The sequence below is a fragment of the Pelecanus crispus genome, chromosome 7, assembly GCF_030463565.1.
Source record: "Pelecanus crispus isolate bPelCri1 chromosome 7, bPelCri1.pri, whole genome shotgun sequence".
NCBI lineage: Eukaryota > Metazoa > Chordata > Aves > Pelecaniformes > Pelecanidae > Pelecanus > Pelecanus crispus.
In genome coordinates, this window is record NC_134649.1 from 18,668,503 (window position 1) to 18,695,477 (window position 26,975).

The 26,975-nt window shown below is 39.3% G+C and overlaps 1 protein-coding gene across 1 annotated transcript in view; it reads left to right on the top strand.

The window, feature by feature from the left end:
* The window catches only part of LOC104023720 (Krueppel-like factor 13), a 33,505-nt gene extending 22,389 nt beyond the window's left edge, over window positions 1–11,116 (top strand). The window contains exon 2 of the mRNA XM_075714141.1: window positions 8,406–11,116. Coding sequence (XP_075570256.1) covers window positions 8,406–8,698 — 293 coding nt within the window. The 3' untranslated portion in view covers window positions 8,699–11,116. The remainder of the gene's footprint in view (window positions 1–8,405) is intronic.
* Window positions 11,117–26,975: the final 15,859 nt, after the last annotated feature.

Here is a 26,975-nt window from a genome sequence, read left to right on the forward strand (position 1 = left end):
TTTTTATGACTTTTTTATGGTCTTCAATTGATGGGAAAGAATTTAATTTCTCAATTGCCCAGCAGGATTACCTAATTTTTGGAGTACTTTCTGGCAGAGAAGGGGAGAGAGAGACTACAATGTCAACGTAGCTAGAGAGAAGAAAACCAAATACAACTCACTGTGTATCCATGGGTCTGTAACACTCTCTATCGGTTCAGAGAAGATCATAAAAATATATGTTTGGAAAATATGCTTGGTCTTTCTGGCATGGACTTTGGGTTGGTTGCTTCTTTCCCATGCCAGTAGTGCATCTTTGTACTGTTTGAAGTGAGAACTCGAAACAGACTCAGCATTCTGAAGGGCTGCATCACTTACCAACAGTTTGCAAAATGACTCAGGAGGACAAATGAACAAGGAAACCAAAGCAGCTTAGCATAACACTAGAAAATAAGTTTCTTGTACTTCAGATGCTGTAGGGAATCACCTAAGGCTCCTTGGGCCACACTGCAATGCTAGAGGGCACATCCTAAGTCACGTTCTCAGCATAGATATAAAATCTATTCCAAGATTTCTCTGTGAAGGGGAGGGTAGACTTTCATGGTCCTTACACTTGGCTGGTTAGCCTACCCTTGTTGGCTGTCTTTGAAAATCCCTTGTGCTTATAAACACAGGGAGTCCAGTGGAAGTTGAAAACACAAATGAAATTTTTCCTTTAGCAGATCAGATCTCCAGTTAGTCACCTAACAAAAATGTCAGGCATTTAATCTTCATGGAGGGAAAGCTGCCAAGAATTGTTAATTAAGAATATTAATAATCTTGCATTTCTTTATTAGCAAGAACTATAGAAACTATATTTTTGGTGAACAGTTGTTCACTGACAAGTAGTCTTTTATGAAGAACAGAACTATATGTCAGTTAAACTCAGCAAATAGTTTAGGCTGATTTTTTTTTATTTCAGGAAAGTTGTGATAGTGTGTTTCATTGATTCATTTCAGATTAACATTGTCATTGTGTTGAAAATTGTCCCCAAAGCTAAAGGAATTAAAATAGTGTTACAAAAAAACACCCCAAAAGAAGTAAAACATTTTGGTCAACCAAAAATAAAATTACTATGGGCTTCTTGGTTTGCTGAATTCTTCTGCAGTTCAAAGTTTTTTTAATTTTTCAGTTGAGCGGAAAATAAGTTATCCACATAGCTCTAGCCTATATTTCATTCTTTCATTCAAAACCTTAGCAAAGGATGTAGCAATATATTTTTATTATTCTTATTAAATTTATGGACATTTCATTTTAAAGCAAATTTGCTTTAAGGCTTATTTTCCAGATCCTGGAACATAACTTTCAGCTACTTACTGGTTGTTTGTGTGGTCTTTAGGCTTTAGCTGGGAGTGGAACACATTGCTTAATGTACTGAACACAGAGTGATGCGCTTCAGCAGAGATAAAGTGAGAACTAAACAGGACTCAAACAGGAGTTAACATGGTAGGCGGGAGTTAACAAGGTAGGCAGAAAATAACTTGGTAAAGACAACAGGTTCAAATTTCAGATTCTTAATTCACTGTGCAAAAATGCAGGATAAAAAAGATAGGTATTTTAAAAGTGCTAAGCTATAGAAATTCACAGAGACAGAGCAGTTCAGCTTGGGCATCCCAGTTTGAAAAGGGATTCAGTAAAGCTGTGGAATGCATATTTTAGACAACTGAAAGATTATGTGATGAAGTGTCCTAGGGAAAAAAAAAAAGCCTAAAAAGGCTAGAATGATTCTGCCTTGACAAAACAGAAGCAAATGTGGCTGATAAAAATTAAGTAAAGTAGCTAAAATTATTATAAACTGAGATTTGAGATTGGGCTGGCATTATTGAACACATTTGAAAAAAAGGTGTAGAATGTAACTGATAGAACTTAATCTGTTTAAAAACAAACAAACAAATGTTGTTTCCATTATGGTGAAAGTGAGTGGTAATATTTTTAAGAAGGACCAGATAGCTGCATGGAGCATACCAAATCAGTTATTTTGGGTTTTGGGTGGACCTGACTGTGGTTAAGGCTAGGGGAGGAATTTTACACTACTTACATTTCTCTGGCATTGCAGCCATTATCATTATAGTATTTGAACGTGTGTTCGTCATTTGCTATTTGAGTTGTTCTAGTTAGCTGTGGTTATACAGATAAGTCACATGGTGTAATCCATGCTCCCAGATGGAGCAATACAAGCACTTCCAGAGCAAACAGTAACACACGTTAACTTAAAATGTAAAATTGTGCTTGGAAATTCTCCTGTCAAGAAATATTCATATATGTCTAAATAACTCATTGAAAATGTTAAGGTACAGAAAATAAACCAAGGATTTAAATAATGGATGTTATGATAGCTGTTGCAGCTCCTGCCCAGTAGTAGTTTCCTGTGCACACAGAAGACATAAGATCCAATAATTTATCAATTTAATGACTGGATTTGCTAAGATTAAAATAAAGATGCCCACACTTTAAAGTGAGGTTGTGCTTGACACCTGGGTCCATACCTGCTGGCAATCTGACAACTCCAGTTCCTAAATAAAGGTCACATCACAGATAATGGAAATAGCAGGTCAGCAGGTACTAATGCAACCTAGCTCCTTGTTGCTGTGTGTCCTAGGGGCTTGGGGGAGCGTTATGTCCCAGTGTCTAATGACGCGTGAACTCTGATTGGAGCGTTTTCTTGGATTTGGGCATTCATACCACGCTCCCGTATTGGGTTTCTGGTGTCTAGTGACAGTCAAATTCACTCTATAACTTTTCTTTTCACTGAGAACATTACTAAAACTTCCTCATTTTCCTGGAACTAGTCAAGCTTAATATTGCTGAATTCACTACCTCTGTTACATATGGTTGAAGGTAGCAGAGACATTCAAAAGCTGTTGGACAGACGCACAAAAGCGGATGCAAAAACCATGATTGCATTTACTTGTTTGATTATGAAATGTCACCTCAAAAATAATTAATTTAAAACTAACTGGTTTCAATTTATAGGAATTTTGGAATTCTGAGGCTTTGGAATTTTTTGATGCTTTTTTAAATACTTAATAAAGAAACCACCATTCGCCTAATATCAAAGCTATGCATTATTCTCTTCTCTTGCACTCAGAAGATTAAGGGCTTGTTTGTAAAGAAGAGAATAACAGAAATGAAAATATTCATAAATATATATCAGTGCTATTGAAAGATGACCTTTTCTCTTTTTTTAAAATAACAGCCAGTCTCAAGAAACAGAGTCTGCTTGGCTGAATGTTTTTTTCCCAGGATCGCATTTCCTCTCTTGGAGAAAGGCTGCTTCAGTCACATCTCTGTTTAACTGTCTGCCCCTCATCCTCCCCACCCAGCCTGCTGATCTGTGTTTTCAAATAGAACCTTAATTATGTATATGAAAATGTAGAAATATAAGAATAGCACACAGTGGCGTGTTCAGGTTTCTAGTCTGTTTTCATAACAACATACAATGCTGTTCTGCGAAGCAGCAGAACAGATCAAAGATCACAGAAAATTGTTTCTGGCTTACTGTTTCTGGTTTTGCAGGCACTTGTGGAATTCCCAGGATACAGATTTCTTTGTTACTGCATGGCCTGAACACATGCTTGAAGATGCTAACATCATGTGCAGAGCTACTACATGAGTTAAATTGAAAAAATAGCCCCCAATACATGGTTTGACTTAATAATACTCTAATCTGTAGGGCAGTGGATATCACATTTCAATTTGTTCAGATCCAATTGCCTGATCTTTGCATTGTAATTCTGAAAATGGTTGGTATCACAGGTGTGTCAACCTGTTTTGGCATTTCAGTCAGTAGTAGGTTTTTTTTAATAAAAAAAATAGGCCTACATGGTACTTAGTATCATTTTTAATTGCTATTCAAATGCTGGATATCGTACAGATGAATTGGTAAAACAGGAAGCAGATTATTCCAGGGTCTGTACAGGAGTCTCACTATATAGGAAAGGACTCCTTAAAACGTGGATTGGTGTAAAGTCAAGAGTGCACTAAAAGTATGGTACAAATCAAGCTCAGTAGACATCAGATCTGGTTCCACCATCTCTGTAGTTTTTGTCTCCCATAAATATGTATAGTTGCCTCAATATATATAAAGCTTGACAAATACAGAATAATAGAAAGGACCTTTACATAATATTGTAAGAACAGGGTGACTCTACTTGCTTCTGAATCCCTTCCAGCAAGAGAGAAAAGATGCATTTTTTTTTAATGCTGTTTCCAGAGCCCAGGCAACTCTACGGTTCCTTTGGCGGTCTGCTCTGGCAGACAATATAAGCAGCATAAATAGCTAGGTCTGTGACACTGAAATGAATTCAGAAATCAGTGCACCTGCAGATCTCTCATACTTTTACTCAGTGAGCACTGCAAATTTCTTAATGCAGCTTTACACACATTTTTTTTCTTTGGACTGGGTGGAGTTCAGGAAGAAGCCAAAAATGTTCTTGCTTGTGTAATTTTCAGTTAAGATCACTTGAATTTAATTCTCGAATGTGATGTTTTTCCATCAGCTTGTGTAACTCTGAACACAAGTTATGTGATGTCATGTGCTCTGGCAGAACAGCTAGAAAGGTTACCGTTTAATGGGATTTGGAACATGGAAATCCAAACCTATTTAACATTGTTAAAAAAAAAAAATTACAATATTCCGTATCTTTTAAAGGCATCTCTTGGCTAAAGTAAAGAAGCCTGAGCTACTTTTTGATTCCTTTATTTTCAAGCATCGTTATCTTTTGGAGACTTACCTCTCTTTGAGACCTGCTAGTAATGCTCATAATGCACAAAAATACTGCCACTGCCAAGACATAGCGTTGAGACTCTCAATATACACATTCACATGCTTGACATGTTTCCCGCCATATTTAAGATATTTGATAACATTTCCACATTAATTTATAGGATCAAACTCTGCAGTCATTGTATAAAGGTAAAATTCTGACTTCAGCATTGCCAGAGATGGAGCTCAAAAACTTCATTGTGTTGTGTACAGCCACTTTAATGGTGAAAGTTCTTTGTTGAGTACAACATGTCCATGGGTTACTGCTTATGCAAGAAAGTTGTACTGTGGCTGCATGTTCCCTAATGAGATTAGGCAATCAATTCGTACAATCTCTCATTCTGTCGAGTGCTTTACTGCCGGTAAAAGGACATTTATATAACTTACCTGCACAGAAAACCACATCCCTTCTGTTTGAGAGATGAGACTGATGACAGACTGTGAATTTCCATGTGTGGTTTTTAACCAGCAGCTCGGTCTTGTCTTAATTAATACCCTGCAGCAACTTTGTTCCAGACTGTGTACTAATTTTTTTATGAACAATAATGACTCGTATCTCCACACAAGGCATCCAGCATTTCTTCACAATACAGCTTTTCTTTGAGGAGGTATTGCTGAACCTCAACAAAGCTGGGAAGCACTCTAGAGAACTTACTACCACTATTAGTGTGATGCCAGCTGTCAGAGAGTGCATGGAGGGCAAAACCGCTTGGCCAAGAAACTTAAAGGTAATTACCAAGAAGATATCAAATCAAGACTAGAGAGGACTGAAAGGAAAAAGTAGTTCCTAGGAAGGAGGGGAACAGGGGACAGTAGAGAAGTAGTGGAAGAAAGACCACATTTTCTTTGGCTTAGCACCCAAATCATCACCACCATCATCAACAACATCAAATCAGGCAGGTGAGTAGGAACCTGAATGTTCTCATCCAGACCTGATGTGCAGTAAGGAGAGGGGGAGATAAGTTGTGCAATACCTTCAGCACCTGACTGTTAGCGCTGGATAACACCAATCTTACATAATCCTGCACCAGAACCTCTTATCTCATTAGGAACTGGACTGTCATGCCTACTGCTGGCTACCGAATGCTAGACATGGAAAAGAGCAGCTGATGCCATGCTAGCTAATCAGCAGAAAAGGTACCATTTTCTTTGTGCTTCATGGTGTTGTCAACAGCAGAAGCAAAGGATTGCATGTTAACTCTTGCCTGCCTTGTCTAAAAGCAGTCATTTCATGGGCAGTCCTTCTAGTGAAGAGCATTTGCTGACACCATTTGTAATGAAAACAGAGAAAATTAACTTGGGCAATACAAACATCCAAAGGCCGTTGCCTTACCAAGAATAGATGCCATAGCTCAGGGATGAGAAACTTCGTTTCTATAGGCCAGATCCAGCTGTCAGACCATGTCTCATTGCCCTTCTTCCTAAGGGTCCCAAAGTCCTCAAGAAGTATATCTGTTCTATGACCAAAACATAGGGAGAAGACTAGTGAATCTGGTCACACAACAGGGATGACTGGCATGTCCCACAACAGGCAGGAGCGTTATTTAACAACAGATGACTGGATACATGACAAACACAGCCAAAATATATTTGTTTCCCATTTGTTTCACATTTCTATCAGCAGACTGAGAGATGAGTCCCTGACAGTTTGCAGAAGGCGGCTGAGGAGGACATTGAATGAGTTTGCATGGGTTTTCTTAGGCAACAAAACTATATCCATTAAACCAGTCAGTGGTGTTTTTCTTCTTTAAAAAGTTTGTGGGGCCCTAAGTTTTTTAGGCTTTAGCTCAGGGGAAGCCAACTGAAAACAGTCCTGTTCATCTTAGCTGCCTTTTGCAGATCACTTAGGAGGTGGTGTTCATGGTTCTCCATACAAAAATTTCCCTTGTGTACAGATACAACTATTGCGTTATGCATTGTAGTTGTAGGTGAAACTAATGAAATCCACAAAATGTGCTTGAGAACAATTGGTCTAATGAGCCTTGGTCTTTCTCCTAAATAATCAAGGAAACATCAGGGACACTTGCTTTCTCTATGTTCTTGAACAAAATCGTATTCAAGAAAAGAATTGCCTGTCTGTTCATTGAGACACTATTTGAGATTTGGCTGAAGTATCTTGGAGGCTTCATAAACAGAAGGGAAAAAGAACCTGTAAATCTCTTTTTTTGAGCAGGAGCCTCCTAAGTAGATCCTGGAGATAAATGTTATGGCCAAATCTGTGAATTTAAAACAGATTATTAGCTGCTTAGATTGAAGCCTGGCTGTGGTAAATTTTCCTTTCAGACAATTTTAATTAAGGTGTATTGAATTTCTCCAGGAGGCTCATTTATTTATTTATCTCCTATTTGGTGTAGCATGTGGAGAACTTTTATTTCTTATTTTGGCACAGAATTTTTGTACCTCTCTGGGCCTCTAGAACTAGCTATTTAGTATTAGAAAGATTAAGATTAGTGCAAGTAGGAATTTATAAAAATTACAACTACAAAAAATGCTAAGTCTGTGTATTCACAAAAGAATAAGATGTTCTAGACTAATAACAAATAAAGAATATGTGATGTTCAGACTCAATGACAGTAAGAACCCAACCAATATACAAAAGTAGTAGACAGCACATTTCATGATTTGGTGTTTTCATTTTTAACAAATGGAGAAACTAAGGATGGAAACAAATAGTACGAGTTGCCCAAGGTTATGCAGCACATCAGTGATGAAGCTGGGAATATATTCCAGATACCAGTCTACCCAACAATGCTTCTGTCTGCAATCTGTGCTCGCCTCCGGTGCTGAAGCATCTCGGGTTGCATATCTACCACTGTGCCTAAGTGCAGACACGCAACGGCACGGGCATCTGGTCCTGTGAGAAATGTTTCCCATGTCTGAGATCTGTTGAGAAGTGCAGCAGGTCACCAGACTGCTATTTGTTTGAGCTCACTGGACCTACCTTAAGCATAACAGGTCATGGTTTTTAGGTTAGCTATTGATAGAAGGCTGCTACCTTCGATGTGGCACATTTGTGTAGTTGAAATACGGTGCTCCCTGCCTCACTTCTGAATGAGACCTAAGGCAGTGACCACAAGAAACCACAGTACCTTGTAGCAAATGCAGAAAACACAGGCACGGCCGTGGAGAATACAAGGTGAGAGCCTCGCATCCAGTGCCTCAAAATTGCTGTTTTGCATTTTCAGCATAATTGTTTTTAAATAGCTGAAGAGAGAGACTTTATCACACCTCTGAACTTCAACACTGAGTCAGACAGACATAGGGTCAGCTTGGAGGAATACATGAATACTCTGTAGAGTACAGTACAGATATTGTCAAAGTCCAGAAGTAAAGTCCAGTGGACTACAAGAGATAGGAAAAGTGACATCCATGAAAGGATCAGGAGCCCAGCATCCCTGAAGATCCAGTTATCAAATAAGGTATCACTAGTTTGATTTACAGTACTTTCTAATGGGTTGGAAAACCACAGTGGCCTCCTCTCTGGCAGAGTAATACCTTCTCCACCTAATTAGTGCCAAGTGACATCTACCTTGCTCCCAGCCTTTTTCTTCTAACTTTTGTATACAAAAGCCATGCAAGACATTGCTATCCCTTCTAATCTTGCCATGTTTGCTTCCTGCAGGTGAACGGCCTTTTGAATGCAACTGGCAAGGATGTAACAAGAAGTTTGCTCGCTCCGATGAGCTGGCCCGCCATTACCGTACTCACACTGGAGAAAAGAAGTTCAGCTGTCCTCTCTGTGAGAAACGCTTCATGCGCAGTGACCACCTGACAAAGCATGCCCGTCGCCATGCCAATTTCCACCCAAGCATGCTCAAGAGGCGAAGTGGAAGCAGCTCAAGAACAGGGTCTGTCAGTGACTACAGCCGCTCAGATGCCTCAAGTCCGACGATTAGCCCCGCCAGTTCACCATAGACCTACCTGCACTGGATGTCAGCACTTTGCCTCTAATACCTAACGTGGAGTTTTGTTTGTGTTGCACACATTTAAAAAAACCTGTCGCTTCCCCTTCTCCGTTCCCAACACCCCTTTAAAAAAAAAAAAAAAAAAAAAAAAATCAGTAAATAGCTGCCTCCCACTGCAATTTCCAGTCAAATTTTCTTTACCCAACCACACAAGTGGCTATTCTAACCTCATGGACAGACTTACATGTTCCACTTAGTGACTCCTGCTGTCTCAATATGTCATACATTTTGCAACCATTTACAGATCCTCTTGATTATTCTTTATAAGAAAATGAGAAAATCTAAAAAAAGAAAAAAAACCCCCACTTAATTCACCTCAGGTGTCAAAGTAGTTTTATAAGACCGGATTGCACAACATGAGCATACATACACTTACAAATCAACTGTGTTGGATTGTGTCCCCCTTCTCCTTTCTCAGGGATGGATATTTATGTTACACAATAATTACAATGAAGACACACCCTAACCACAGCCTTACTCTGTAAATATATTTGCACTCAGAAGCTTTTTGTTAGGTTCTTTCACACACTGCGGAAAACATAAAAAACAAACAAACAATACAAAAAACAAACCAGTACTGGAATGTAGGACCAGACTCTTCCATTGTTTGTTTTCCTGATTATATACCTACATTGGGGAGCGTCCAAACAGGAGTCTTGCCCTTCTTCAAGCTGCCCTCTGCTTCTGGTAGCAAGCCGTCTTTTCACTTCATGCTGAAGATGCTCCAAAACCAACTTCCTATTGCAGAAATCTCTGTGAGGTTGATAAACTTGTTTGTTTGTTTGTTTCATGCTAGATAAAATTCTGAGAAAAAATTCTAAACAAGATGCCTTAAGTAAATAGCCTAAATTACAAGGAAACTTATTTACACTGGGTAACATTTTATTGCAAAGGTAGCATGGAATCTCGGAGGCATTCTGTTGTCACTCTCTCCATGTTGTTAAGCTCTCTGCACTGCCTGTTCAGTATGGGACCAACAGAATATTCAAATCAAACCACACTGACTTGAACAATTTTCTTCATTCTTTTTTCCTTTTTTTTTTTTTTAATGAACTATGGAAATAGCATAGCTGAACCAATGCCCATCAACACTTTTATCAAGGTACATACCTACTGTACAGCTGTATCTCAGCAAGACAAATTGGCTAAGACATGGTTTCTGTATCCTGTTGCATCACGATCGTGGTTACTGATAAAAGGAAGCAAAAATCATAAGATCTCTTCTGACTGGAAAAATAATGCATTTTTAAGTTTTAAAACAAAATGACATTTTAGCTCAGCACTACTACAAGTTTTTCAAAAATACACATACCAGCATAAAGTAAGGTGCTCCCATATCTGAATAATTGCATAATAACAAAAAGGGAATCTTGGCTAGTTTTCAATAACTTTCAAATATTTGACACTAGATAGAGCACTAGGAGGTAGATTTTTATGTTTTATATGGTAGAAAATACAGCAAAAGACCAGGAGCATTGTGATGTACTGGAGACCTCACTGGCAGCAAATACACTTTCCTTGGTTTGGCTGGGTCTGATGGTGTATATTATAAATTCAGGTCCTTTTGATTGTGGAATTTTTTGGGTTTCCTTGTTTTTACTGTAGGGGTATAAGTGCAGTTAAGTGTAGCATGGTGAAAAGAAACTCTCTACGCCAAACCTGCCTTTTGATATCAAGTGAATGCCTCCACGTTCCAAATGAACCTGTATCTTGCTGCTTTGCATTGATCCAATTTTGCAAGTTTTTACTGTACTGTATATTAATTGTGAGAGGCTAATATAGATTTCCAACTAGTTTCATAGGTACTTTCATACTATTTACATTATTCCTAATACTACACATTCTACTAGTTGTACAGATAAATACTTAACGACAGTTCAAAGTGCAGATATTTCAGTATTTTTTCCTGTTCATTTGCTTCAGTTTTCACCTCTATAAAATCACAATTTTCCCCTTTTGAACTGGAAGTCATGCAAGGCACAATTCTACTGTTTCATTTCACAGAAAATGAAAGAACATCGTAAGGTTTTTTTGCAAGATGACAAATATTGTTGAGTTTGTGTGATGAGTTGCCTAACCACTGTGAGTTAGGGGAAAACCAGATCTGTTTGCCTCCATAGATTTCCTCTTTCCTTTGTTTAAAACCTCATCTACTAAGATACAAAATTTTAACAACTTGATACAATTCAGGTAACAGGAATTCACATTCCAATCATTTCTGTGACTGCTAAAAGTGCTCTTGTGCTGTAGTTGGTAGAGGCATTTAAGATAACTAGCTAAAGGAATTCTACAGGTCAGCTGTATCTTGTGCACATACTTTGAAACGAGTCATGACCACATATCTCATTATCATTATACCTTAACTAAGGGATGGGGGGGGCGGTGGGTGGGTGGGCCGGAACCAAAATCAAAAGGAGAACTAAGTATCAGCAAAAATAACAGACTTCATGTTCTAAGTTCAGTTTGTTATAAAGTCATCTTTTCCAACAGGAGCATCATTTAATCTTTAGCAAAGGAGGAATCATTCCAGTCCATTTATTTAGTGCATAATAATTCAGCATGAATCAGTAGGTGCATTACAAATGAGTTGTTTTAATAGCCTGGAGAAAGAATATTCGTACAAGGTTTTATTAGTACTGAGATTATGGGATATAAAGATTATGGGACAGCCTATTCTGAGTGACACAAGAACTATGTAATCTTTAACGCAAACAGTGAACTAAGCGTTTTATGTATATTCCTCATAGAGATTACTAATAATTCTCCAACATTAAGCAGGGAAAAAAAAAAAAGGGTTCAAAGTTGAATTTCCAGTTCCGCCAGTTCATCTAATGAGAAGGCTATGAGACTATATATAGCCAACATAGCTACACTTTCAGTAATTTCTCTGAAATTTGTCGCTAAAACTTTTTTTTTTTTTTTTTTACATCTTAGTTGTAAATACCTCTGAGTGTGTTAGGCTGACAGTCAAATTACTGTGTTTTAAAATCCTACCTAGGGTTTCAAATGTCTCCATTAAATGTTTAATACATGATAGCTTTAGGATAAAATGATGAATTCCAAACCACTAGTAGTTTCTAAAACTGAATGTGAACAAAACTTCTCTCAATATTTTCATATGGAAGGAGAGTGTTTGGGGTTTTCTAGCATCTGGATGCTAGAAAAGAAGCAGAAGCACCAGCAAGGTCATAAGACTCCATTCTCATGATTGTTCCTCCTGAGTTTTGCAGATATGAGAAGTCTGAACAGCTCAAATTATGTTTTGAAATCTGGGTGCTTATCCACACCTCAGATTTTTACCCTTTTGTTGTTTAACCCAGTGGTGTAACCTAAACCAGTCTCCTGACATAGCAACAAAGATTGCACACTCAGGAAATACTGCTCTGGCGAGGTCCAGATTTCTTCACAGTGCTCCACTTGGAGGAGTCTGCATCTCTTCTTCTGCCTCCTCCTTTCCCCATGCAATCTGTTGAGGTGAATCCCCACAAAATACAAAATTGCCCTGATTTTTTTTCTTTTAGTAACAGGTTTATTATTATTAAGGAAGCCCTGAAAGTTTGTTTGTTTCTCTCCAGCCATGATTCTAGCTTCCTCTCTAAAAGTTGAGCTTAACTGCCTTGCTATAGGAAATGGGTGGAAGTTAAAATCATCACCTTCCTTACCACCACTCAACTAAATTTGAAAGAAACTAAAGATGCTCTTAAAAAGTCATTCACCCCTTCCATTAACCTCATCCCATGCAAAGGGGATTAAAGTGCATTAATGGCCACATGAATTCAGTTTTCATCCTGCTTCTTAGTAGTCCTGGTAAACTCCTAGCATCTAGATTTTATTGTGAGAATTGTTTATATCTGCAAATTAGTTGTTCCTTGCTTTTATAATCTATCCTTAGTATCTGTTTACATTACATAACTGCAAAGGTATAGATTTGTAACAAGTCATCAGAAGCCTCTGTTTGATGGTAACACCTAATTCCTGTATGTATCCTACCCTATTTACTGCATAACCCTTGCAATAACTTTTAGCTATGAGCGCCTCTGTACACCTTTAAAACCTTACTACCTTCTATCCAGATGTTCAGTGCTTCCCATGTTTCATGGAGCCAGACAGTAAAAGGCTGTGTGAGGAGCTTACCCATTTCTAGCTATTCACATTCACGACTGCTTTTCTCCAGTTCTTTGCCATGAGTCCTAGAATTTGTATGTGTGAAGTGCATTGTTGTTTTGGGGAACATGGTTTGTGAAGAAAGAATAAGGAAAACGAACTCTGCATGCTTAAAGCTTGCCTTTTCAATGCCATTTGATTTACTAATTTCATCAGGTGATGCGTACAAACTGACTTTCAGGTGCTTTTTTACTCCATCCCACCATCTGTTTGTGCATTGGGTGCTAACATATCATCTATGTCAGTGAATGGTATGATGAACATCTGTATTTTTAACTCTTTTGGGGATAAAGCTATAGCCTTAAGTGAAGAAAATAACCGAATTATACTTGTTTACCCCATAAGCCAGAATATAGAATGCAAAAGCCCATCCACTGGTATAGGTTTTATATATATATAAATATTTATATATATGGATTTATATAAGTATATGCACATATATATAAATAGGTATATATGTGTATCTTGTGTAGTACATGTGTGTATACATAAATACACAGCAGTGTGTATATACTATACACCGAATAATGAAGGGATGTCTACAGAACAAAAATAGGTATCCGTTTCATTATAACTAGTGATGGTTCTGAACCAAAATCCTAGATCCAAACGCCATTGCATTTGGAAAGTTTGAACCTGTTGTTTGAGATTTGTGGTTGAGTTTCATCTCTGGTTACAGCTGCAGTTATCTGTGTATATATGCATTCTGGGAGATGTGTGTGTGCAGGCACATGTGCTTTTTCACAAGCACATGCCTGTATGGGTGACACGAGAATATGTGTGCCAGTAAGTGTGCCTGTGTTTACATATATACTTCCAGCTTTGGTGAACTATAATGTTACTGGTGTCATCTTCATTTGTACAGTTTTATCAGCAGCACATGAATGCTTCCATGGGTCACTTTTCAACTCTTTAAATCACTACATTGAAGTATTACAGTTGTACAGTTATATGTTCATCTATTCTTGCTCTGCTGTAACTTTTTATGTATTTTGTACTGCATAGATTATATATTGTGATAATGTCCTATGCAACAACAATAAAAAAGGAAAAAAAAAAGGAAAAAGGAAGAAAATTAACAACTGTAAAATATCGTCTTAACTTGTATGCATGGTTAGTGACGTTTACATTTTCCAAAATAAACTTATAACTATGAAATACTGGTTTTCTCTTAATTTCCTTCTCTATGTATCAGTTAAAAAGCATCAATTGTTAATATTTCTGCTATTCATTTGAAGCTTGATATCTTGTTTGATATCTTTGTTTAAATTTCACCCAGTCCTATTGTTTAAAATGGGATTTTTTTTTTTTTAATCATTGAGAGAAGGTTTCTGTGATGTTTGTTTTGTACTCTTCTCTGCTTTAACCGGTATTTTATAGTTGCATAGTGAAATTCCTTTCTCAAAGCTGCTATATACTGTGTTTTTCTTTACAAGATGGTTATGGGATTAATAGGCATGACTTAAAGGTCAGAGAGTCAACCATCCTTTCTTTCAAAGCCCAGTTCTTTGCAAATTTCTGCTGTCATCTCCATGAGTAGCAATGTCCTATCAAAACAGTAGTAATTTAATCTCACAGCACCCTGAAATGTTCTTTCCTAATTTTAAAGATGAGGAAATTGAAACACAAGAGATTTGAGTGACTTTCTCAAAGACATGAGGCAATGGCAGATGTATGCCTTTATCCTCCTTTGAAAGTAACACCACACCCCCAGGAAAACAATTTTGTGCCCTATGATAAATATCTGTCTATAGAACATTATAACTGATTGCAAAAATAATTTAAAACAGTGGACTACTGTTGAAAGATGAAAGCTAAAATATCCTTACTAAGCTAGGTAAATTGTGGGAATTACTTTAAAATTAGCACATTTTCTTGTGCAGGGGTCATGAAAACTGTTCCGAGCAAATAACTTGGAGAGCCATTATCTTTAATAGCAGGTTTCCCCATCTATTCTTTACAGTGTTGAACTGTCAGTGCTATTCATTATCTCTGACCGTGTGCCAGTTAGCTTGTACATCTGTATGTATCTATGATCAACTGGTATTTTATAACTTACACAGAGGAACTAGCTAAATCACATAAATGCTTAACTATGTTAATGCAGTATTTAAGGGCTCGGCATCTGAGAATAACATACTCTTTGGGCATGCAATGGATAGCCCTGACTCTTTACTAGTGAACTCTCACTGGAACAGAAGACAAAATGCTTCTGTCCAGCAGAAAACCACAGGCTTGTTTCATTCTCTTCTACTAACATTAGTATGATGTGGCCTCTCACTGTTTACTCTCAATGTCTGTGTTATAACTGGGAAATCCCAGGCAGAAGACTCTCTGAAGCATTCAGGTTGTGAGAATCCTTAGGCAAAAATCCTGGTAAACCATTTAATAACTGAGTGAGTTGAAGTTCCCTTGCAGACCTCGTGTATCAGTCTGTCTGTTGAACTTCCATTTCAGATCCACTGAAGTAACTAACATCACCCTACCCCTGGAGTCTTTCTCTTAATGCTTCCTCAGATGTCCTCTCACCCCATTCACAATTCTTAGTTCAATTTTCACTCTTGAACAGACAGGCTAGGCAGCTGCTTTGGAAGTCCAGATGCTTTTTGCTAGTTTGTTCCTATGGAAAGGGTGTGACATGTCTAACTTCTGCCGCTACTCAGTTTTTCAGCCACTCGCTCTATCTGAATTCAGTTTTTACTAGGGGGGAAGGTGGTGAGGGATCTTTTTTCACTGATGCTGGAGAAAGTTGATACAGACTCTTGCTCTTCTTTTCTGCGAAGGAATGAGTCTGAAGTTTCTTGAAAATACAGGTTACACAACACTTCTAGGCGCTGTTTGTGAAAAAAGGCCCTGAAGAGTAGTATTTCTGAAGTCTTCCTACATGAAGGATCCGCATAATGTTTGATAACAGAAGATTGTTTTCTAAACTTTCTAGAAGAATGAAAAGAGAAACAAATCCTTCTAAAAGGATATGCCTTTTCAGTTTAAGTATGGAGTTGTTGCCTTGGTACTGTAATGTTATGTGCCTCCCCATCCAGACACCCACACTCTGAAACGTATGTGTTAACACATTCTCATCTACAAAAGAAACTTCTCTCGGGTTGCTAAATGTATGGGTTTCTGTCTTGCCTGTGACTCAGCATTTGCCGTGAAATGTTCATAGACTTGGCAGTAGTCCATCAGTTCAGAAGACAAGCGATAATACTAGCTAGAATTAGGGTAGGATTTTCCTATTTACATTTACCTGTGTATCATTTCTGGCTTCAAAGTAGTCCACCTTAAGGTTCGTTGCCCCTGCTTTTCAAGGAATTGCACCCATGGCATGCTTTGCTAGTTGACTGCAAGAGGTTAAGTAACATAAATATAAATACACAGTCAATAGAAATGGAGAGAAAAGAGAGAAAAGATGGAGATTTTAATAAAGAAGAGGTGAGGACAATGACACAAGCTGAGTCTTTCTAGCAGCTGGCCAGAAAGGCTCATACAGCACCAGAACACGTTGGGAGGCTTCCTAAAGAATTTCAGAGCAAGCAAGCTAGGCAGCATCTCCAAATACCAGAGACCATATCATGTTTTCTAAGAGCGGTAGAGGAGGGAGCTAAGTCGAACAGTAATTCAAGCAGGCACGCACACGTATCTAGCCAGCTACAATGCGTTGGCACAGCTAAGAGTATAAGGAGAGAGGGAGGGATTATTTTAATGGATTTCTCACTCCATGCACCAGATAAGGGAGGGGAGTCTGGACGCCCAGACATCTGAGCACCAAGAGGGGAAAAGGGAAGCATGAATGAACATTGGCTTTGGGAGCCAGATTTGTGCTTTGGGCAACTCAGAGAATACATTAGACAAGTGGGGGTGGGGGGGGTGGGGGTGGTAGTGAAGAAAAGAGATCTGAAAAAAACTGAGTGGGGTTTTAGGCAAGAACAGGCCCCAAAGGTCTGCTAAGAAAAGCTAAACACTGAGCTTAGTAATAACTCCACCACACCAAGAGAAAACAGCTCTAGAGTGTAATTGCTGCCTCATCATAATTGTAAATAAAGGATCAACCTGTCCTACCTGGTTGGCACTGGCAGGAATTAGATTTAATCTTTGGCTCCCACTGGCTGGAACAAATGTTCAACAAGAAAAGAGGGGTTGGCATCGGGGGCTGAGCTAAGAGAGGCTCCGAGACGCTGTTGCTGGCAGGTCTCCGCTGAGCTGACGTTTCTTCTCTGCGTCACTGGATAAACGTGCCTGCCTGAGCACATGGCAGCAGGTCTGAGCCTGCTGCACTAGTACTTGTAAGGTACACTCCAAAGGGTCGCAAAGGCTTACACTGCCCAAGCTGGCTTGTTCAGAGCTAGCCCAAGTGTTCTTCCCAAGGCCTCCCCAGTATGACTGGGACATCGCCCAGAGGGAAGGTGCAATATGCCAAGTGGGTGGATGACAGAACACCATCGAGAAAAAAGGCCCAGTTGAAGGACAAGAGAGTGGTGCTGGTTAGAGAGAGGGTTTCAGGTATATGGCAGCATAGTAAGAGGAATGAGATGAAACAATGTGGGAAACAGATGAAAGGTGCAATACCTGGGGAAGTTAAGGTAAAGAGCGGGAAGATAAGTACAGAAAAATGAGAAAGGAGTACAGGGTAGGGCAATTTTAGGTCATTTTCTAGTGAGAAAAAGAAAGACCTAAGGTGCAAAATCCAAAAGGGGGTCTAGAAGAAGGAGTAAGATAGCTCATGTGGTAGCATTTCCAACAGACTAGAAGGCAAGGCATGTCAGTGCATAATAAACAGGACTGTGCGTCTTTAAGAGATCAATGTTTGTGTTTTCCCATGCTCTCCTATTGTGGAAATAACTTTCTGAGTCATTTCTCTGATCCTGGAGACAAACTGAACACACACAAAACATAACAAAACACAATAGCAACGGGAAGAGGGAAATTCCTCCCTCCCCCTTCCACCACACACGCATTTTACGTCAGCGATCTGAATGCACTCAGAGCCTCCGAGTGGAAGAGAAACGAGGTGCAGACCAACAATGTTGTTTGGTACACACTTTTTGAATAAAGTTCACTTTCTCCATTACCGCATAAACAGTTAAAACATGAAAGCCACACTTCCCCAGTCTGTTACTTTTAAATATTTTATCCAGTCTCTTTGGTTAAAAGTCTTACTTTCCAGATTTTCCACAGACAGTGAACTGCAACAGGAATTTGCTAGCTTTTTTAAACTTCAAAGCTTTGCACTTCAAAGACCCTGCAATTTTTCTCTCAAGCCTCATGCCCCACCCTCTGCAAAAATGTCAGTTTGGGACTCTCCTTCAAAATGCCACATTCGGAAGCTCACAGACATCCAAAAATCAACATCAGCATCACAACTATGATCTTCCCAGAGGGGAGTAATGAGATGGGCGCCCCCACAAGCAGCTGGCCCCAAACCCTGTATTGAGACTTCCTACACCAAAATGCAGGATCACCACTGATCAGACCTGAGGTTAGTCCATTTGCTCTGTTTATTCCTTTAGCCTCTATTACTGTGCTGAGAACTCTCTCAAACCCTCTGCTATTACAGACAATAAGGTCCCATGAAGTTGCAAGGCCTTACAGGTCTGGTTTAACATTCAACCTTTCTGTTGACTTTGGAAGTCATAAAACAAATCCCAAGCTTTCCCACTCTGGAGCTGCCGTACAAACCGCCGCTTGGAGCCCGCTGGGAGGAATAGGATGACTTGACAGGAAGAAGAAAGAAGAAAGTTTTATTCAGGATTGCCAGTCCCTCCTCTGCTAATGCAGTAAGCCCTGCCCCCAGCTCACAGGGCCGGGGCTGAGGAGACACCCGTGCTCCGGGGCAGCCGGCGTGGGCTGCAGAAGGCAGAGCAGGTTGGCAGATCCCTCAAAAGAAATGACCTACATCCACCTTCCTTCTTGCGGGAGAGGAGTCACTCTCAGGGGCTGAGGGTTTGAAAGCAGCCACAGCACTCTCCGGCTTTTGCAACTTTCCCTGAAGACTGGCTGAGGGATGGTTTCCCCTTACTGTGCCCTCACAAGCAAGGTACTGAATAACCCAGGTGAGCGAAGGAGAGGCAAGCCCAGGAAACAGGAACGTTGTGGAGGGTGGGACTGCACAAACAACAGGACTGGGTGAATGAATCAGGCCTGGCTGTTGGCTTCCCTGTAACAAAGCTTCCATTAAGGCTCCACTGGGTATTTTTGGACTCCACCTGACTATTTTTAGGCAGGATAATTAATGCCAAAGGAAATAAGGAAAAAAAAGAAGCTTTAAGTCCAAGAATGGAAAATTTGGTATTCTCCACAAAATCACTATGATTAAGGAGGACTAAAAAGGAAAGGTTATATTTCAGGAGTAAAAATATGCCACAAGTCACTGTAAAACGGTATGTTACGTGGTATCTGCTAAGAGAGGGGAAGCATTTCAAGAAGACAGTGCCTCACCACTTAACTGTTATTAAATAGGAGTGAGGGCACAGCTGAATGCCCAGCTTTAAAATGCAGCTGTACTCTGGCTATGTTTTTGTATAGCTCTCAGCTGTGCTGAGGCTCCCAGCTTCTCTGTTTGTTGTGATCTGGCTTTGGGAGGGGCTGGCTGGGACCTCAAGAACAACTGGCACAGGCTCTGCCCAGTTCTGTGCATGAAGTTACACAGCAAGAGAAAAATCACAGCCAAGTTACGTAGCACCCTCACCAGGTCCTTAAAATAATCTGCCTGAAGTACAGGGCTATTATAAAACTAGAAAATCTGTTTTATGAACTAAGATGGGAGGTTCTCAGAAAAAACCCTTCCCTCTTGGATACGGGAGCCAAAACATGATGGAACAACATGTGCAATGCTTTCAAAATTCAGCTATTATTTTACCGATAGTAATCTTTTAGATTCACATCCCTCAGCCTTATGACACAGTCTTCTATCAGCATTGAAGTTACCATTGCCTGTAGAAAAAAAAAAGCCTTTCCTTAGTCATCTTGTGTTCGTGTGTTCACATCCCATCTCACTCTGAACAGCAACTGCTTCAGAGCAGGGCCTCCTTGCTTGCCTGCTCAGCATCTTCTGCACAGCACCTTGCAATCAACACAGACATGAACGGCATCTTCGCCCTCCTCCAAAGAAAAACACTCTGGCTCCCTACTATCCAACCACAACCCACGTTCACCGTTATACACACAAATTTTTATACTGTAGGGGTCACCCCATCTTGGACCAAGCCCAGCTTGTAAATTCCTGACACCACAGGCAGCATTTGTGTGAAATATCTACCAGAAGTGGAACATGTCAGGGGGAAGCAGACAATATCTAAAGCACTACCTCCCTTTTAGGTGCCTCTAAAAAGAGTTGTCTCTTTGCTTTGGGGAGTATCACACAAAAATTGTCTTTTTAACTTAGAACTGCCATTTCCTGTAAGTATGACTGTGGTCTGGGAAGGGTTGTTGCAAGGAAAAGTCTCTGGGAATTATTCAGAACAATTTCCTAATCCTATCTTTCCTGCCTGATAAACACTTGCCTCCATGTCTCTAATTACACAGAACCTCTTGGCCAACCTGCTGGATGAGGATCTGTTTATTTCTAAGCTCAGGGAGGTAAATGTCATCTCCCATTAATGATAAAACAATTGGAAGAATAAGGACATGCTACAGAGTGTCTTTTCTAATGAACAGTATTTCTAAGTTTAGAAAGGTTTGCAGATGTGACAGGGTAATGAGCATTTGAACTACTTGGTGCTAGCCACATTTTAATGATATGAAGCACTGTACAGTAAAAGTGATGCTGAAGTATTTATATTTTGTATTTGCTTTCAATTAATTTTGATAACAAAATGTTACAGCAGTATTGTCCACAAATCTTAGAAGCCCAGATTAATGAGATATTTATACTACATCTAATGAGCTCCTGGCTTCTCTGATAATTTCCTCAAAAAACAAGAGTCATTGTATGAACAGCAGAAGCCAAAGTGGACTGGGTGCAGTACAGGTTTTATCAGTTATAAAGATACTCTTGACTGTCCAAATCTAAGCCAGAGGCACAGCAAATACCTCAAAGGCCATCAGACAGCAATAGATTTAATTGCCACAATGGGAAATGAGCTCAGTGAGTTCATCCAACTCTCAGGTGACAAGTACCCAACAACAGCCACTGCCATCAACATCTATGGGTACAGACACACACACACACACATATGGAACTGACATGAACACAGGATGGGTGCTTTCCTCCTCAGCCAGATTCTGCTCCAGATGAAAGATCTGGATGCTGGAGCAGAATTAGTGCTGTCTGCCTTAGAGTGGCCTTCCCTCATGGATGTGTCCCGCTCGCTCAACCCTACAAATTCTTTGGTTCTGATAGCAAATTTATAACATGCTTGGTAACATATTAACCAGCCTTCTGCAAAGTGTTGGTTACTATATTAAATCCCAGCTAGAACCCAGAAATTCTGCAAAATTATCAACACAAGTGATGCGTCAGCTTTTTGAAAAGAAAGGGCTATGGAGCTGTTTAAACTTTGTTGAAAAAGTCAGGGAGTAGTTGGTTATTTTATGTAGTCACAAATCCATAATTTGAGTTCATGTCCAGAAACAACTTCCTTTTTTCTTTGTAATTTCTTAAGTTAAAAACCTTTCTTTAAAGAAGAGCAGCAACATTTTTGACACGAAACTTCTGCCAACATTTAAATTCCCCTAGATGGTACATTTACCCGTTTTATGTTTTCCTGGAATACTGTGCAGAAGACAAGAAGTCAATAACAGATTTTACAACCAACTCTGATACCAAATTAAACTTGTGATTCTTCTCTGTTCGCTTAAATTATGTCGTTTGGAGAACGTTACCCATAAGCACTGCAAAAAGAGAGGAATTTTCCCCTGCAGTTACATGCCCATCACTTGCCAATTCTGCTGTTTTGTACTTGCCTTCAAATCAAGTTCAGTTCTAGAGCAGAGAAATCGAAACTCCTACCGATTGTCTAGGCAGGAAATTGGACTTCAGATTTAACGGGACTCTCTTGTATTATGTTTATCAGTATGCCAAAACTACTGTGCTGGTGACACATACAAGCAACAGAAAGTGCACATAAAATGGCAGTTGTGAAGATCTATCTTCCTGTGCTGTCAGCATTCACTATGGGGCAGGAGCACCTGGTGACCTTTTGGGGCAGCTCACACAACTGAAGAGCCAGCCGGGACAAAGCAAATGACAGATACCAAGCTGACAGCAGCATCTGCCTCAGGAGGAATGAGGTTTGATCTAATGCAATCTCAAATGGCTTGGACACTGACTTGCGGGTGTAAGGACCATCTGTGAGGTTTAACAACAGATTTCATGGGGCCACGCTGGATGCTTGCTCTCTCAGTAACTGTGCCGAAGAGCTTACTTGCTGCTCCTACTCATCTGACATAGGCAGGGCCTTATGTAGGCAGCTTTCTCTGGTGTACCTATGGTAAATATATTCATATAATCACTAATTAAAATGTATTAATAACTGGGTCCTGCACTAGCCACTGCCACTTGCTCCACCACCTTCCTACTCACTTCAATTCAATGATCAGGGTTTTTTATTATAATTTGCAGATGAAGTCTAATGTGTGATATTTTACATTTCAAAAAAAACTTGAACATAGCATGACTTACATGCTGTTGAATCTTGCGTAACAGATATGGATGCTTCGGTCTGCCTTGCTTTCATTCCAGTCACTCCAACAGTTTTCAACCTTTGTGGGCATTCTGAAGATGATTTGCTGTAGAACGAAGAAGGTAAATTCAGTATTATTCTGCACAGCACTAAGAGACATGGCTTTTCTATTCAGATGGTTCTGTGACCTTCTTGAGTGAACAGAGTGACTTAACATTTTTCTGTGCAGAAAGACAGTCTTTTCATCTTGCAAGTGCAAAATAGGGCACAACAGAGGGAGGCCAGGAACCCTTTGGCAATCTCTCCAGCCCCAGGAGCTCAGGTAACTGCCTTGGCCTTTGCTTCATCGATTAGATTTCTCTTAGTTCTTATGATGCACGTAGCTAGACATTTGGGCAAATGCTACAGTCACAGTAATAATAATAATAATTATTATTAATAATAATAATATTATTATTATTATTTTTGTTCATTTTTTGTCTTAGATTCACAGCACTTTGTGAGTTTAGATTAGCCATTTAGCAGTCTTGTAAACCGTTATTATCAGCTCCCAGTGTAGCCCTGTAAAGTCTGCTTTCTCCTTAAAGTCTTCATCGTACCTCCTACGAGACACTCAGCTGGCATGTCAGCCACAGTTTCTACTTCTGTTTTAGGATCCTTATGCCTCTCTGAGTCTACCTACCTACCCAGCCTACCTACTTCTGGCCTTTTTTTTTGTTTTTAGATTATTGACCCTGAGGGGCAACACCTGCAATGCACTCTCCATCTACAGTATGTCCCTGATCTGTGACTTGTTCTTCCTATGTTGTAACTGTAATACAGATGCTTTTCAATGGTGCAATTCCATTGTCACCATTTCCAATGTACACTGAAATTAGACAAGGGAGAATCAGACCCTACAATGGGGAGGAGAAACTAAATTTTTCTCACATGACTGGTCCTTGCTCTTGATTTGAGTTTTATAGCTATGTTATGTTCCTTGAACTACTTTCATTTTGCTTCCTCTGAGTTAACAATATTAATAGCTTTATTTCAGCAAGGCATCCAAGTTAGGTGGAGTTTTGGGGAAAGGTACTCAATTTGTTCTTTAAAATGCACTTTTCTCTTGCAAATGTGGTTACATGAAGAAAAACATTGCAATTGTGTTATAAGTAGAGGGAGTCTTTCAAATGTGCTGGCAACTCAGAGTGATACATCGATTTATTTAAGGAGACCACAGGAAGTAGAACACAACTCTATAAAGTAAAATCAAATATGCACTTACATATGGTTAATTTTATAAAACCTTTTTGTTTTCAAGCTAGTTACTTACTGAACTATTTGAATTATTACAATCCAGTCAGATTACCCATATATGATATGCTTTTTAACAGTTCTGGCTACAGGCCTGCCCTCTAGTTCTAGGGGTAAAGTTTACTCAGTTGGTAATCTTGAAATTTACTGAAACGGCAAGGTTTAGAAATCTGACTCATGTGAGGGCTCCAAAAAAACATTGCTTTTTAGAAATATTTTCTGGTTACACATGGAATTTAACTGAGCCATCTGTGTAGAAATCAAACAAATGAAAATTATAAAAAAAAAAGTTTTCCTGTAGCAAAGATGACAACATTAGGAGTAAGTTATGTAACTTTTTGGATAGGCTTTGAAGTTACCAGCAATCAACTATAAATGCTAGTTTGGTGAGGAAAAAAAAATGCCGCAGAAGAAAATTGGAATCACTTACGACAAAGCTGACAGGCTGGGGAGAACTCCTTTTTATCAGCACTCTGCAGGTACGGGCTATTTCCTCTCTTTTCATTAAGCAATCAAATTTTCACTATATGCTATTAAAAATAAACATCTATCACCAGTTTTCTGCGCAGCGGTATGGGATACCAACACCGCTTCCTGCATCCCCACAGAGGGAGATTGATAGATGGTTAACTGGTAACAGTTGTCCAGGGGCGACCACAGTGCAGGTTAGTGCAGTGAGCAAGCCATCAGAAAAAATTGCAATTGAAAAAAATTGAAAAAAGTGTGTAATTCCTTCATGTGTCATAACACTCTTTTATGAACTGCATCCTGGAGTTGATAAAGCTCTAGAAGAATTCAGGAATCTGATCATATTGAACAAATTGCATGATTGTGGCCTTTAAATCAATACAAAAGAGTACACAAAAATTATTTCCTGTACCACTGCAGTAAAGGTAGGATAATTCCAGTATCAATCAGCCAGGCAGGTAAGTTTAATATTACAATGTCCTTATATTTAAGATCCATATTCCTAGAAACTAGTCATGCCAGTTAAGAAAACTCTTCAGCAAATGCACAGATTTGAGCAAGTCCGTAACCTCTACTGAGTTAGGTATGCTGATCCTTAGCTTCTCTTCTGTCTTTAGGTACAGCATGTTTGCACCAGGAAGAAAGGAAATCCTAATGGCAGGTTGGCATATTAGTAGATGGAAACCTTTGAGATCTGCAGAACAGGTAGACATGTTCAAAGATTTTTTTTCTCTCCCCCCCTAAACTATTTTACTATCTGATTTATCCCAAACTCAAATTCAAGATGATGTGAAACAGCAACTATCAAAGGTAAACATATGCTGTGAACACAGGCACAATAATAAAATGGTTAATATGGAACTTGAATCAAGAATGAAAGAAGGGGAAAATAAAAAAGTCAGTATTATGTTATAAAAGAGAGGCCCTTTCAGACCTTTTCAGATGTCTTGAAAACATCAGAAGTTTAACTGATAAATAATTAATCACCAATCCACTGTCTTAAGAGAGGGCCAGCCTTATACTAACTAATGGTTTTATCAGTCACAAGGGGAAAGTGCTTAAAATAATTATTAATAATATCAGGAGATTAAATGATTGGATGCTAACACAGAATAATCTGGATTGCTCAGTAAACTGGGTACCAACAAACCAAGTGTGTTTGATACAATCAAAATTAACTCAGACATTTAGGAAAAAAAACCTTGGCTATACTCACCAGATGGAGGACTCTAGCTCAGGAAGCAAGGACTCTGAAAAATACTAGGTCAAAGAGCAGCTGAAGGAGAGTTCCTTGTACATCTTATGGCCAGAAAGACTACAGTCATCTTTGTGAATATAGATTAATTTCATTTAGGAAATAAATTTGTACTGAAATGTAGATGCTATCAATTCTTAGAATCAGAGACTAATTCAGAAGAGAGGGTGTCTAATACAGTCTGCAGCAGAGTCTGCCTGAATTAATTCTTGTTGGAGCTGGAGTGTGTTTCACGAAAAGCTTTCAGTCTAATTCAGGTATCTACAGATCCAGGGAAATGTTAAAAGGCTGGAGGAGACTTGAAGCACAGGCATGAGAAAGATTACATTCCAGGAAATGGAAATATGCCTTTGCAACAGCCTTGGAAAGCACTATCTGCTTAGCCTGATACAGAGAAGGTTAATGGATGGCCCCATAAGAGGGCACAAGCATTTCAAGGGCAACAGACAATTCCTCAATCAGACAGGAGTGAAATGAGATCCAAAGGCAGAAACTGGAGTTAGGCAAATTCAGATGAGAAACAAAAGTTTTTTAAAAAATGGCTACTTAAGTGTTGGAACAACTTACCACATGTTAATGACTTCTTCAGCACTTGGGATTTCTCTAAAAAAATAGTTGTTTGACAAATATCCTGTCTGCCGCCTGATTAGACAGGCATAGATTTCCTGAGGATGGTAAGAGTGACAACCGCAGCCCAGCCTGTACTGCAACAGCACAGCGGCATGGCAGCACTGCCCCTCCTTGCACGGAGGGGCCTTGTGCCTTCGGAGCCTTAGGAACTAGGAACTCTGTAAAAATGAAAGCTGAACAGGCCTGGCAGTGCCTCATTTCTGGCGTTTGCTTCACATTGTCAGAGTTACCCAATTTACGCAAATTAATCTTGAAATCAAACCGAGTGAACTTTCTGGCAGCAGAAGGAAAGCTTGTGATGAGCCAATTAACACCCCCCCGACAGGTTTGCAGCACGCCCCTTGCCCCTTGTTTCTTTCCTAGGCTTCAGTGTTTCCCCAGCGTAACACTGAGGAGAGTGCACAAACAAGAATTCGAGCAAACGGATACTTTAGAAATAAGTTAATTTTATTGAATAGGCATTATAGCTTCTCTCAGTTTCAAATAACGGAGAAGCCAGTTCACACGGATCACAGAACTATCAGTTACTTCGAGTAATCTTTCATAAAAGAAAGAAATTAAATACAGTTCTGCTATAAAAAGTGCGACAGTTATAACTGGAAGTTTTTCAAAACAAAAGCAAGTTTTTACTACCTATTGCAAAAATTGGTTTAGTGCTTTAATACTTTACAAAGTAACAATCCAACTGCTAAAAACAGCTCTTACACATCATCTTTGTCAAAGTATGGATCAGATTAAAAATGACATTTAAATTGAATTTGAATGAAAACTGCATGTAGAAAAGGTTCTCATGAACT